Below are 13,211 nucleotides of genomic sequence, written 5' to 3'. Positions count from 1 at the left end.
AGGAAAACCTTGCAAGAGTGAAGGGCAATTACATAAATAATTAGTGGGGCCATTGAAGTCTGTGAACACCTGTCACTGCAGTGTGAAAAGGGGTCGATTTTGACGAACCAAAATGTGCTACGTTATGAAGAATTCACTCAGTTATTAAGATGATTTAATTATCGTCCCAGCAGGTGGCCAAGCCTTCCTCAAAAGCACGCTGAATTCCTCGTGGACTTGTCATTTTATTGAACTTTGAAATGGCTTCAGACATCTTTTTCTCAGGTTTGATCATCAGTTAAACGCGCAGACAAAGGTTTTTCACCGGGCTTTTCCTGTCGAGGTTTAAAAGCAACAGATAGCATCATAGTTAGCGTCCGGGGTCAGAAGATGCAGCTTTCACCGGTGCAGAGACGGAGGGATGTGAGTGTATAATGCATTTGGCTTGAAGGTGATCTTTACAAGGTTATCACACTCACAGACTCTGACCCACTTGGCTGCGCTATCTATCGCCATGGAGCTGGTTGCCATGGCTGCAGAATAGGTGCTAACTGCCACTCAACAGACTTGTTCCACACTGTGAACGAGTGAGTGGGTGTGTGTGGTGCGGTATGTGTGTGTGTTTGATGTTTTTTATGCTTTTACTTTGTCTGTACAGGCGCCTGTGTGTGTGTGTGTGTGTGTGTGTTGTTGCCCCTGAGTGTACTGTTTGCCCGTACATGTGTGTGAGGGGTTTGGGGGTATTTGTATGGGTGTGTGTACGGCTCTGTGCTCAACATCAGACAATGTTTACAACCAGTCCACTTGTTTTATTCATCATGTTTATCCCTGTGTAGAGCGCAGTGTTCAAGTGAAGCAGACATTCTCTCTTTTTTGTCAGTGAGGCGAGAAATGTGTAAAGTCCTGCATTTCATTGACACCCACCAATGCGCGCTCTATAATTAAGTAACGTAATTAGAAATTGGTCACTTTTGCAACAACATGTTAATTGCTTTAATCACATATCCCTCCCTTTCACCCGTGTGTGTAGAATAGATATTAAGTTAGTTTTTATACATATCGTACTCTCGCTATTCCTGGGTCACAATGCGTTATCTGAACCTAATTCCATTATGCAGTTTTCATGAGATGAATGAGGTTACGGGCGGCGACACGAAGCGCCAAGAGGAGGAGACGGTGGTGGCGTAAAAAAGGCGAGATGGATAAAGACAGAGAGAGGTAACTGGAGCACAGGGCAGGGAACAGAGAGATAGAGAAGTTAGGGCTTATGTGTGAGAGGGAGAATATGTGAAGGAAGGAGGGGTGGAGGAGAGGAAGCTGTAAAGTGCATTGATTTTTTCCCTCCTTCTCCAAACTAATTAAAGTTTTGGCCTGGTTCAGTGATTACCCCACTGCTTACAGAGGCTTTCTCCTGCTGAAGGGCTCTGTGCACCACCTCTCCTCTCCTCCTTCTCCCCTTCCCCTCCGTCCCCCAGATGCCTGCCCCTCCACTTATTTACATAGCTAGGGGTGCCTTATTATGGAATTACAATTAGGAGGCACCAGGGCTGACTTCCTGGTAAAGGCTCATTCCACACCCAATGTCAAGTGAGTCTTGACTGCCATTGGTACTACTCATTGTCGAGAGGAATTCGCTTCAAGTGTGTGAATTGTCTCAAGTGCTGTATTTTCTGACTTTCTGCTCCTGCTGTTCTGCTTCTATTTCCATCCATCTGTTCGCCAGATGTTCGCAGAATCCATAAAGAAATCTCCAGTTTTAGTTTTATATTTTATTTGAAGCTTTTTGAACATATACATATTTCTGACAGTACATACATCACTCAAAAGAACTGAAGAGCATCATTGATGGATGGGATAGAAGACACAAAGTGAATTACAAAGCACTCAAAGAGCGCATACTGTACCTCTGCCAAGTCTGCACAACTCTCCTGATTTATTATTCTATTAATAGACAATGTTTAGAAATTTGTCATACTGATTGTTTGATGGCTCACATCAATTTGGGAGGATACCTAAAAATCCTCTCTGGGGATATTAGGGCTTTGTAAAGAGATTAATTTCAGGTGAGTCAGACTCATAAGCACTGAGTTATAGTTTTATTTTGTCATGTTGGTTTGGTGCCATACAAGCTTTAATGTCATGAGCTTATCGTCCTGTTGCACAATGCTTTTAAATGCTTATGTAAAACCTAGAAGTTGTTTATAATTCGGAGACAGTAAAACGAGTTGTAGCCAGTCCAAAATGCAACTTACACTAATGTGATGTGAAAACTTGACGCCACAGATTACATTGAATGAACTTCAAAGCAAGCGGCATTTTGTTAAGAAAGTTAGTTTGTTTCCACTCATTTATTCACGTTAAATAATACCACATTTTATTAAAATAAAATAAATCAAATGTACATTTTCTGACAGGAAAAAGGAAACGTGTGAGCCTTGGTTTATGGTTCCTAACCTTAATAAATAACAAAGCAAAACCGTAACTCTACCAAAAATATTCAGTAGTAAATAACTTTTGATTTTGAAAACCATATCCACACATCAATTATTATCAAAACCATAGTATTTTAATTTCTCAGAACAAGGAGGGGATATTTAAATATTTTAAAGCTTGTCCAAATATTTACGGATCAAACTTGGTTAACTAGATTCTACAAAACTGGGATGATTGACTTTAAAGAGGAAAAATATGTGAGGATCCTCGGGTTTGATGTGTCAGTTTCCTGTCAAATAAATATGACCATAAAATAATCTTAATACGCTCCAACAGTTCAAACAGTTAGCATTTAAGAGACCTAAAAAAAAAATTGATTTTGTTATTTATTATTTGTTTACCCTACTGTTTATTTTTCCTTATCTTCAGTACATGAGACTTTTCCTCACAGGACAATGACTTTATGTTTTGAAACGAATTGAATCCTTTGGTTGAATTCACTTAATTTGTATTTAAAAGTATTTCATTTTAGTGTCTTCATTCAAACATCGGGATTGTTGATTAGCTTCTTTCCTCCCTTGCATATTCTGTTATTGTTCTGTTCATCTGTAGCTTTGTCTTTGTCAGTGTGTCAGTGGGAGGAGGGATGAGAACAAGCCAAGATGGTGCAAATCTGTCTTGGTTTAAATGGATGTTTTCTGAAAGATTGATTTAGCTGCAAAGTTACCTGAAGGAACATTTGAGCAGTTTAGGTGTTTAAAGCTAAATAGTGCTTTATAAATGTTTACATTGTGGCGCTATCTACAGCACAAACTCATCAGTTGTTTACCTTCCCGTCGCTTCACTCTTCTACAAAATCTTTCAAGTGTATTTTAAGATAAACCGCTATGCAAACCCACTGAATCCAGAAGCACCTTGGTGGAGGTCATAATAGATGAAGTAAGTCTGTCTGAGAGAAACAGCGAATGCAGACATACGCTAGTGTCTGTATTAAATGATGTTTCATTTCCTGGGGATTTAGACAAACCATCCATCATGCTTTGCAAAATGACACATATATATGACCAGTTGGGAATACATCAAGATTCTCTCCGGTCCTGCAAAACTTACATTTTGGAAATATGAGTTGTGTCTACTGATACAGACATTGATATGCAGCTCACCGGTGCTTTGGCTTTGCCTCAGGCCTGCTGAGATTGGAGGAACTGGTCCGCCGCTTCCTCATCTCCCGGGAGACGCTGTCAATCAGGATGCTGGATGACAACCTGGACCCTACGCCGCTGCTGAAGGAGATCCGTGACGACAAAGTGGCCACGATCATCATTGATGCAAACGCTTCTGTGTCCTATCTCATCCTCAAGAAGGTCAGTTCTCAAACATCAATACCTTCTACATACCTGCAGGGTATGCATTTGTAAACAGTACACACACAGTTAAAGGTCACCTATTATGCAAAATCCACTTCTTCATGTCTCTTCTACATCAACATGTGTCCCCCCCTTTATCACCTGAATCTCCTCCTAGAGCACCATTGTGTTCTTTTGAACCAAATCTCTCTCAGAGGGGCGTGGGGAGGGGCTCCTTATTTTCATCTAAAGCAACAGACAGAGAATCAGCACTTTTGAAACAGGGCTGAAACAGAGGGGATTATGGGATGCTGCAATGATCTGTTTGGTGTTTGGAGCCAAACACTTCAGAGACCTATAATATATTGATGAAAAAGAGTATAATAGGGAACCTTTAAGCTCAGGGATTTGCATTTTCGTACCTATTCGGGAAATTCATGTTCATGCAGAGCTTATCATCTGTATAAAAATAACACAACTCTCTCAAAGGCTGCATGTTTTTACCTTCCCTGCCCTCCAGAGCTGCATTGGGAACAAATGTGTATGTCTGCCAGCTACAATCACTTGCGCTCTTAAGAAAATATATGACAAAAGAACATCTTTGGCTGGGATGCGGCACTGATGTTACCCCGGCTCGTTCTGATTCATAGTAGGGCCTGTAGTGCCGATAGCCAGCGCAGTGAGTCACAGTTTGAATGTGTATGGGATGTTTTCACTGGGCACATCGGAGCGGCTGCCCGCCCTCGGCGAAATGTCCGAGTGTTAGCCTGATGATGTAAAACTGTGATTAACGTATGCTCCCTCTCCTCCCAACATTCCCTCCTACTTTCCCCCAAACTGTCTCCATTGCTCCCTGTCACCCAATAACTCTTTGCCATCTCTCCCTTCATCAATCTTCCCTCATCTTCAATTTGTTCTGTCTTTCTCTTTGGTTCACAGGCGTCAGAGCTGGGGATGACGACTGCATTTTACAAGTACATCCTCACCACAATGGTAAGAGCTTCCCAATTCTACCTCTCTTTGAACTTCTCCTTCCTTTCGTTATCCCCTGTTCCTCCTCCTCCTCCTCTGTCCCTTTATGGGTGGGCAACGCTGAGCATAGTATGAGATAAAGGGAGAGGTGACAGAGAGAGGACATGAAGCTTCGGTGGAGGGAAGGAAAGGGAGAGATCTGAGAAATGAACACCCTGTACAAAGATGTGGAAGTGCAGAGGAGGATAGCAAAGGAACTCAAGAAAAAAGGGGTCTGAGGTGAAGGTGATGACAGATGTGATGTGCCCTTTCTTCTTCTGCCACCCGCCACCTTCTCTGCGCTTCTGGTGTTTTTCATCTGCCTCTTTGATACGCTCCCCTCCCCTCCCACCATATTGAATTAATGTGTCACTTTATGCCGTGCGTTCTCTCCACCTGATGTGCTTTAGAAGCCACGTCTTGTGTGTATATTTCTGTGAAGAACTACTGGAGTCATTTCCATCAACATCTCTTCCCCCCCCCCCTGTATCTCTGTTTTCCCATTTTCCTCTCTGTGTGTATTTTTTTGTTTTTCTCTCTCTCTCTCCATCAGAGATTAGATGTTGTCACCCCCTGTTGCCTCTGTTTCTTTATTCATCTCACTCTTCTTCGCACAGTGGGTTTTTTCTGTACTCAGATTATGATACACTGTCAACATTGTCACTCACCTGAATTTTCTGTCTCTCTCTGCAAACACCCTCCTCATATATATATAGAGGAGTAATAACCAATAATAGAGGAGTAATAACCAAAATACCCAATACTAGAGGAGTAATAACCAAAATACCCAATACTAGGGGAGTAATAACCAAAATACCCAATACTAGGAGAGTAATAACCAAAATACCCAATACTAGTAGAGTAATAACCAATACTAGGGGAGTAATAACCAAAATACCCAATATTAGGGGAGTAATAACCAAAATACCCTATACTAGGGGAGTAATAACCAAAATACCCTATACTAGGGGAGTAATAACCAAAATACCCAATACTAGGGGAGTAATAACCAAAATACCCAATACTAGGAGAGTAATAACCAAAATACCCAATACTATGGGAGTAATAACCAATACTAGGGGAGTAATAACCAAAATACCCAATACTAGGGGAGTAATAACCAAAATACCCAATACTAGAGGAGTAATAACCAAAATACCCTATACTAGGAGAGTAATAACCAATACTAGAGGAGTAATAACCAAAATACCCAATACTAGGGGAGTAATAACCAAAATACCCAATACTAGGAGAGTAATAACCAATACTAGAGGAGTAATAACCAAAATACCCAATACTAGAGGAGTAATAACCAAAATACCCTATACTAGGAGAGTAATAACCAATACTAGAGGAGTAATAACCAAAATACCCAATACTAGGAGAGTAATAACCAATACTAGGAGAGTAATAACCAAAATACCCAATACTAGTAGAGTAATAACCAATACTAGGGGAGTAATAACCAAAATACCCAATACTAGGGGAGTAATAACCAAAATACCCTATACTAGGGGAGTAATAACCAAAATACCCAATACTAGGGGAGTAATAACCAAAATACCCAATACTAGGAGAGTAATAACCAAAATACCCAATACTATGGGAGTAATAACCAATACTAGGGGAGTAATAACCAAAATACCCAATACTAGGGGAGTAATAACCAAAATACCCAATACTAGAGGAGTAATAACCAAAATACCCTATACTAGGAGAGTAATAACCAATACTAGAGGAGTAATAACCAAAATACCCAATACTAGGGGAGTAATAACCAAAATACCCAATACTAGGAGAGTAATAACCAATACTAGAGGAGTAATAACCAAAATACCCAATACTAGAGGAGTAATAACCAAAATACCCTATACTAGGAGAGTAATAACCAATACTAGAGGAGTAATAACCAAAATACCCAATACTAGGGGAGTAATAACCAAAATACCCAATACTAGGAGAGTAATAACCAATACTAGAGGAGTAATAACCAAAATACCCAATACTAGGGGAGTAATAACCAATACTAGGGGAGTAATAACCAAAATACCCAATACTAGAGGAGTAATAACCAAAATACCCAATACTAGGAGAGTAATAACCAATACTAGAGGAGTAATAACCAATACTAGGGGAGTAATAACCAAAATACCCAATACTAGAGGAGTAATAACCAAAATACCCAATACTAGGAGAGTAATAACCAATACTAGAGGAGTAATAACCAATACTAGGAGAGTAATAACCAATACTAGAGGAGTAATAACCAATACTAGGGGAGTAATAACCAAAATACCCAATACTAGAGGAGTAATAACCAATATCATAATCATTACATTAATGTGCACAATGTACTTAATATCTGTTTTCTTTTTTTGTATTACTGCCGAATTGTATTACATATTTTATTCCATTCTATTTCTATGTAATTACTGCTATATTTTACTATTTTTTTTGGTTATTTTTTTACATTTTTTAATGTTATTATAGTTTTCCTGAAATAGTTCTCTATCTGTGTTTTTACATTTTTGTATTACTTTTATGTATGCACCATGACATCAAGTCAAATTCCTCGTACGTGTGAACCTACCTGGTAATAAACCTGTTTCTGATTCTGAATAATAGAGGAGAAATAAACAATAATAGACGAGTAATAACCAATAACTATGATCATTTTTATGTGCAAAACATCCTTTTTTATAGTATCTCAAACCTTAATATGTTCACTTACCTATTTAAATGCATTTTTTTGTATAATGTCTGCTTTTTTTTCTATAATTAACACGTTAGCTACTTTATTATTCCTTGCCTTTTATCTGCTATATCTCTTTTGCTGTTACACTGTACATGTCCCTGCTTTGGGACTCACTCCCACAACCCATCAGAGACTGCACTGACCTCACCACCTTCAAAACGTACAAAGAACTCACCTCTTCAAACTAACTTTTAATGTGTGATTGTTGTTATATTGCTTGATATTAATGTGATTTTTTACTATATTTAATTGTTGTCCTTTTCCTTTTTTCACTACCTCTGTAAAGCAACGTTGAGCACCTGTAAAAGCGCTTACAAAATACATGTATTATTATTATTATTATAAAGGGATTCTGATTCCTCATGTACCCAGGACTTCCCGCTCCTGAGACTGGATGATATAGTGGATGAGCAGTCCAACATCGTGGGGTTCTCCATGTTTAACACCACCCATCCCTTCTACTTGGAGTTCATCCGGAGCTTGAATCTCTCGTGGAGGGAGGGATGTGACCTGACGTACCCCGGGCCGGCGGTGAGTCTCACGGCGCTCTGCACTCATGCATGTGCACATTTAGGAGTCATTTTCAAAGCTTTGTTTGTGCGCCACATAAAACATTAAGCTACTTTATTCCTCACACTGATTCATGGAGCAGTTAAAGAGATGCAGCTAGTCTTTTGCTTGTACTTAATGGGTATTGATGTATCCATCTGTGTTTCCTCCCCGCTGGTTTACCTCACATCTCTCCCCCCTCTCTCTCTCTCTCTCCTTCCCTGTTAAACATTCAATCATCTGAACTCGCACATCTCTCCTCGTCTCTCTTGACTCACGTCTCTCTTCGCTGGGTTTCCATCCCTCCCCCATTTTGCCTTTCTCACCTTTCGTAACTCTCTTGTTTCCTCTTCCACAGCTCTCGTCAGCGCTGATGTTTGATGCGGTGCATGTGGTGGTGGGGGCCGTGAGGGAATTGAACCGCAGTCAGGAAATCGGAGTGAAGCCGCTCAGCTGCTCCTCGCCTCAGATCTGGCAACACGGGACCAGTCTCATGAACTACCTGCGCATGGTAATCGCTCAATGAGTTGTAAAATCACCTGCAGATTTACAAATTCATACGCATACACACCATTACATCATGAGAAACATGGGTAAGAAATTAGCACATGTAGTAAGTCTTAGTTCAATGCAATTACATTGGTTTTTAGATGTCCACACTTTGAAATGTTAGAAAATAGTGAAAATACTTTTTGATCTTTTCACGTCTTTCAAAATGGAAATTGATTAATTTTGTGTAATTTTTCAAACAAAAAAGCCATATACTAATCTGCTGGTTCTAGATTCTAAAATGGTATGTGATAGTAAACGATATTGGATAAAGCAAAACTTTTGAAAAACCTTGGAGTCCAAAAGAATTGTGATGGTATTTTTAACGACATTTTTATACATTTCATAGAAAAGCCAATTGATTGCTTTCCGTAAATAAAAAGGCAGATTAGTTAGTAATAAGAGTAATCATTTCATTATCATCATCAGCAGCAAAAAAAAACGCGAATATGTTTATATGACAGTGATATAAATCAGAGAAATGCATCTGTACATCAACGAACTAGCAAATATTTTGACATTTTTCACTTGCAAAATCACGCAAACCATTATCCCCAATCAGAGCTGTGGTGGATTAATTATCTCTTAATTGACTTCATCATTATTCACTTCAGTACAGCTTCATTCTGTGTCACCCTCTCATCTCACGTTGCATGTAACCTCTGTCTCTTGTTACTGTTTGTCATCTCCCATCTCCGGTCGTCTGTGCACTCGTCTCATTGACTACCTGTTGTCAAGGCAGCCCGAAACCCATCTCTCACTGCCTCCATCCCATCGCCTGACATCTGCCTTTGTTAGTCAACATCACGATGTGCTCCATCTTCAGCGCCGTGCCATTCATCACAGATCTCGCTAACAGTGCCAGCACCTGGGTTCTGGAGAGGAGAGTCTGTGAGGTGCCGTTCTGAGTCTTATTAGGGAGCTGTTGACTCTCTCTCTGAGCCTCGCTCACTCACTCTCTCCTAGTTGAGCCAAAACTGATCACCCCTGTCTGCTGCATCCTCACACACTTCCTCTGTCTCTATAGCGCCTTCTTGTTTTTCACCCTCTCTTTTCGCTGTAGATAGCACCTGTCGGCCTAATCGTGATAGATAGTGGGAAGAAAGATATTTGGCTTTGTAAAGAAGATTGCCTGTTTCTTTTCCAGCATTTATTCTTATTGTTTCTACTAGGGCTGCAGGATTTGGAAAACTGTGAATATTTTGGGACTTTCTCAGCAGCATTACAATACTTAATTCAGAATGATATTTTCACATATTTTGCTTCCAATAAATATTGTGCCTACTACTATGAGGATATTTCTATGAGTATATATTTGATTAATAGTGCAACCATAGTTTCTATCGTAGACATTTATCACAAGTCTCCTTTAATATATATTTCACTGTAACTTTCTGCCTACGGTTGAATTTCTCACAGTTTAAATTCACGCCAAGCTACTAAATGTTCTCAGACAGAAGGGTGTCGCTTTGACCATTGTCAGGTGATTATCATATGGATCTTAGGTTTGTAATAACCAACATTTCAATAGCCCTGTAATGTAATAATAAGCTGAGACCTTCCCCTTTCCTTTGTCTTTTTCCTATATTAGTGCTTGTTTTTCTGTTTTAAAAGGGTTCACATTTCTTTAGCACACATTGGTGCAGGGTTATCCGGCCATATTTATTAAATAACACAACTTTGGTTTAAACTTGTAGATGTGTTCTTTCCTTACCAGAAGGTGATTTCCACTACAGTTTCCATTCTCTGTTTTAATTCTCCAATCTTTGTTTCTCCTCTTTTCTCCCGTCCTCTTTCGTGCTTTCTTACCTCGCTCTTTCTGTGGTCCAGGTGGAGTACGATGGTCTGACAGGGCGTGTGGAGTTCAACAGCAAAGGGCAGAGGACCAACTACACCCTGCGGATCCTGGAGAAGCACAGAGGAGGCCACAAAGAGGTCAGGAGTCACCTGTTATCATGCGGCAGAGGTTATACGCCCCCAGGCTTTGGGTTAGCTACAGGTCACCCGTCTGAATCCACTGTGCCGGAGGTGCTGTTTAACACTGAGGTCAGCCTCATCGCAGGCTCCCCTGATAGTAGCCAAACATTTTACTTTGTGAAGTTACTGTGATGTGTGGCACCTGTCGGCACTGCAGTTTTACCTGCCATCCGATGCGCGTCATGTTGTAGCTGCAGATACGTGACAACTGTTTTATCTGAAGGCTACTGAAATACATTCACTTCTTGCGTTTTAAAGCAGTTTCATAGTATTTCAGTTTTGTTTTCAGTCTTATTAATGTGTTTTTATGTTCTAGCAGACCCTATGCCAAGTGCTCTGTTTCTTGTTGTTTGTTTCTTGCATGTTGACTTGATGTTTTCTGATTTCAAAACATACACAAATTACATTTTCATTATGGTTGGTTTACTTTCTTCCCGTGCCTACAAACTATGACATTCATTTGTAGGAATCAGCGTTGGTAATTGGCCTCAAGCTAAGAACAGAGTAGAGTTGTAGATATTTCTACATCTCCTCATCTAATACTATGTACTATTTATATAGAGGCTCAATCTTCTCGTGTTGTTATGACAGCGCTATTCTTCAATAATGAAATGTCCCTTAGTTGAAAGGATCTTTTCTATTCTTGATCCTTTGTATACATTGTTATCGTACATATACTGTATACATCAAGGATCAAAACAGTAGGCCTGAATCAAATATCATTTGCATTGAGTTGCATTGGGAACAATAAACTATATTTATATCTACAGCCTTCCAGAGAAACTGTTGCATTGTGATCATATTGTGTTGTTATCTACTCCAAAAGGTCTGACCTAACTTGTATCAAAATGTTGTAACTACAGAGATTCTGAAAGAGGAGTTTTCTGTGCACTTCCATCAAATCTGAGTTTTAAACTCACCCCTGGCCAGCTACATTCGGTGTGTCTCACATTTTAAAGCCAATAGCTGTCTTATATATAAATGCTGGCAAAGAAAACCTGAAGCCTCCAGTGCAGAGCGGACTGGAAATACAGACAGGAGAGTTTGCATTAGCAGGGTGAAAGTTTTGACAGCAAACACGGTGGTGTGCAGTCTTTGAATGTAAGCCGGACCCTGGAGCTTCTTTCCACCATCTACCAAAAAAACCTCACTTGATTTTATTCTTTGTTTCACAACCACTGACACGGTGTCAGCCACTGCCAGTTACAAGCTCACATATCTTACTTAGGTTCAATAACAAAGTGCACATTTGAAGCCCTGCTGTGTGCGAGCTATTTATTATTTTAATGATTACTCATTTCCAGCTCAGCACCTGTCCTCTTTTTGTGACAAGATAACAAATAACATAAACGGATAAAAGATTACACCTACACCTACCATTGTGATGATTCTGCTAGTTTCTGTGTTTAGTGCAGACTTCTCTGAAACTGGATCTGGCTGAGGCTCAAACATACGGATGAATGCCTCTGATGTTTTCTCTAGCCATCTTGGTGCACGCTGCTCTTTTACCATTCAAGCTAACACGAGCAGCAGTTGTGGGCGGGGCGCCAGGCCTGTGATATAGATCCAGGATTTTCAAATGAGTAAGAAAGAGTAGATGTGCTTCCAGGCCCTTTTCAGGGTTTAACTTTTTTATGGGAAAGACCAAATCATCAATATAAATCATAGTAGAGTATTTGTATGGAGTTAAACATGTCTTTAGATTCAAAACTACACATTTTGGGGACATCATTTGCACATTTTCAGGTTCATATTAGTACTTTGTGTCTCTACTGTGACATGTTAACATGCATTCATGTTCAAAAAGCTCTTTATTTTTCTCATACTGCCTGTGCTGCAGCACCTCTTTTCACCCTCTGTCTGAAACCAGAGCCCAGTCTGCTCTGATTGGTTAGCTGGCCGGCTCTGTTGTGATTGGTCAACCCCTAGAGATATCCCACCCCATGGCTCATCACGTACAATATGTCGGAGCGCTATCCAATAGAAGCGCGAGTGTGACATAGTGATGTCATTATGTTACTGAAGTCAACAAAGGAGTCCAATGGAGGTGTTTCAGGAAGTGGGGGGGGGGGAAGTGTGTGGGAGAGAAACTCCCTCTGGGATTCAAGCCTCTGCAGACCATTTACAAACCTATATAACACACTACATGAATGTGAAAACAAAACAGTGGCAATGACAGGATAATGGTAAACATTAAAACATAGTCTAACAATAACCCAATTAGTGAAGAGGCATAATGTACTCCGCATTGTTGGTTACAAAGCACAATCTATCTTACGTTTTTTAATAATAGCCACCTACTCGTACCAGACCAATTAAGGCTCTAGCAGCAAACCACCATGTGTACCGACTTGAGCAAGAAGGTGTTTTCTTGCTCAAGGCTTCGACCTTTCATTTGTTAAAGAAAAAATAAATCCTTTTCATTACATTTCCTGGACCAGATCTTCCCTGTCAGTCTGTGCACGTCATCTATTTGATGTACTAGTTACATGCCACAACGCATTTGTTAAGGGTAGTTGGTCAATGTGGGGGACCAACATATAATGTCGGCAGACCCAACCAACGAGGTGTAAAGAACAATTTCGGTGGCAATATTCTGTCTGTGCAGACTC

The 13,211-nt window shown here is 40.1% G+C and overlaps 1 protein-coding gene across 1 annotated transcript in view; it reads left to right on the top strand.

Moving 5' to 3' along the window:
- The window catches only part of grik5 (glutamate receptor, ionotropic, kainate 5), a 100,432-nt gene that overhangs the window by 62,940 nt on the left and 24,281 nt on the right, over positions 1-13,211 (top strand). The window contains 5 exon segments of the mRNA XM_034123903.1: positions 3,598-3,776; positions 4,698-4,751; positions 7,897-8,055; positions 8,432-8,584; positions 10,453-10,557. Of these exon segments, the coding sequence (XP_033979794.1) occupies positions 3,598-3,776; positions 4,698-4,751; positions 7,897-8,055; positions 8,432-8,584; positions 10,453-10,557 (650 nt within the window).

The sequence above is a fragment of the Trematomus bernacchii genome, unplaced genomic scaffold (genome assembly GCF_902827165.1).
Source record: "Trematomus bernacchii unplaced genomic scaffold, fTreBer1.1, whole genome shotgun sequence".
Lineage (NCBI taxonomy): Eukaryota > Metazoa > Chordata > Actinopteri > Perciformes > Nototheniidae > Trematomus > Trematomus bernacchii.
The sequence above is the reverse complement of the archived record's forward strand: the minus strand, read 5'-3'. Positions and strand labels throughout refer to the sequence as shown.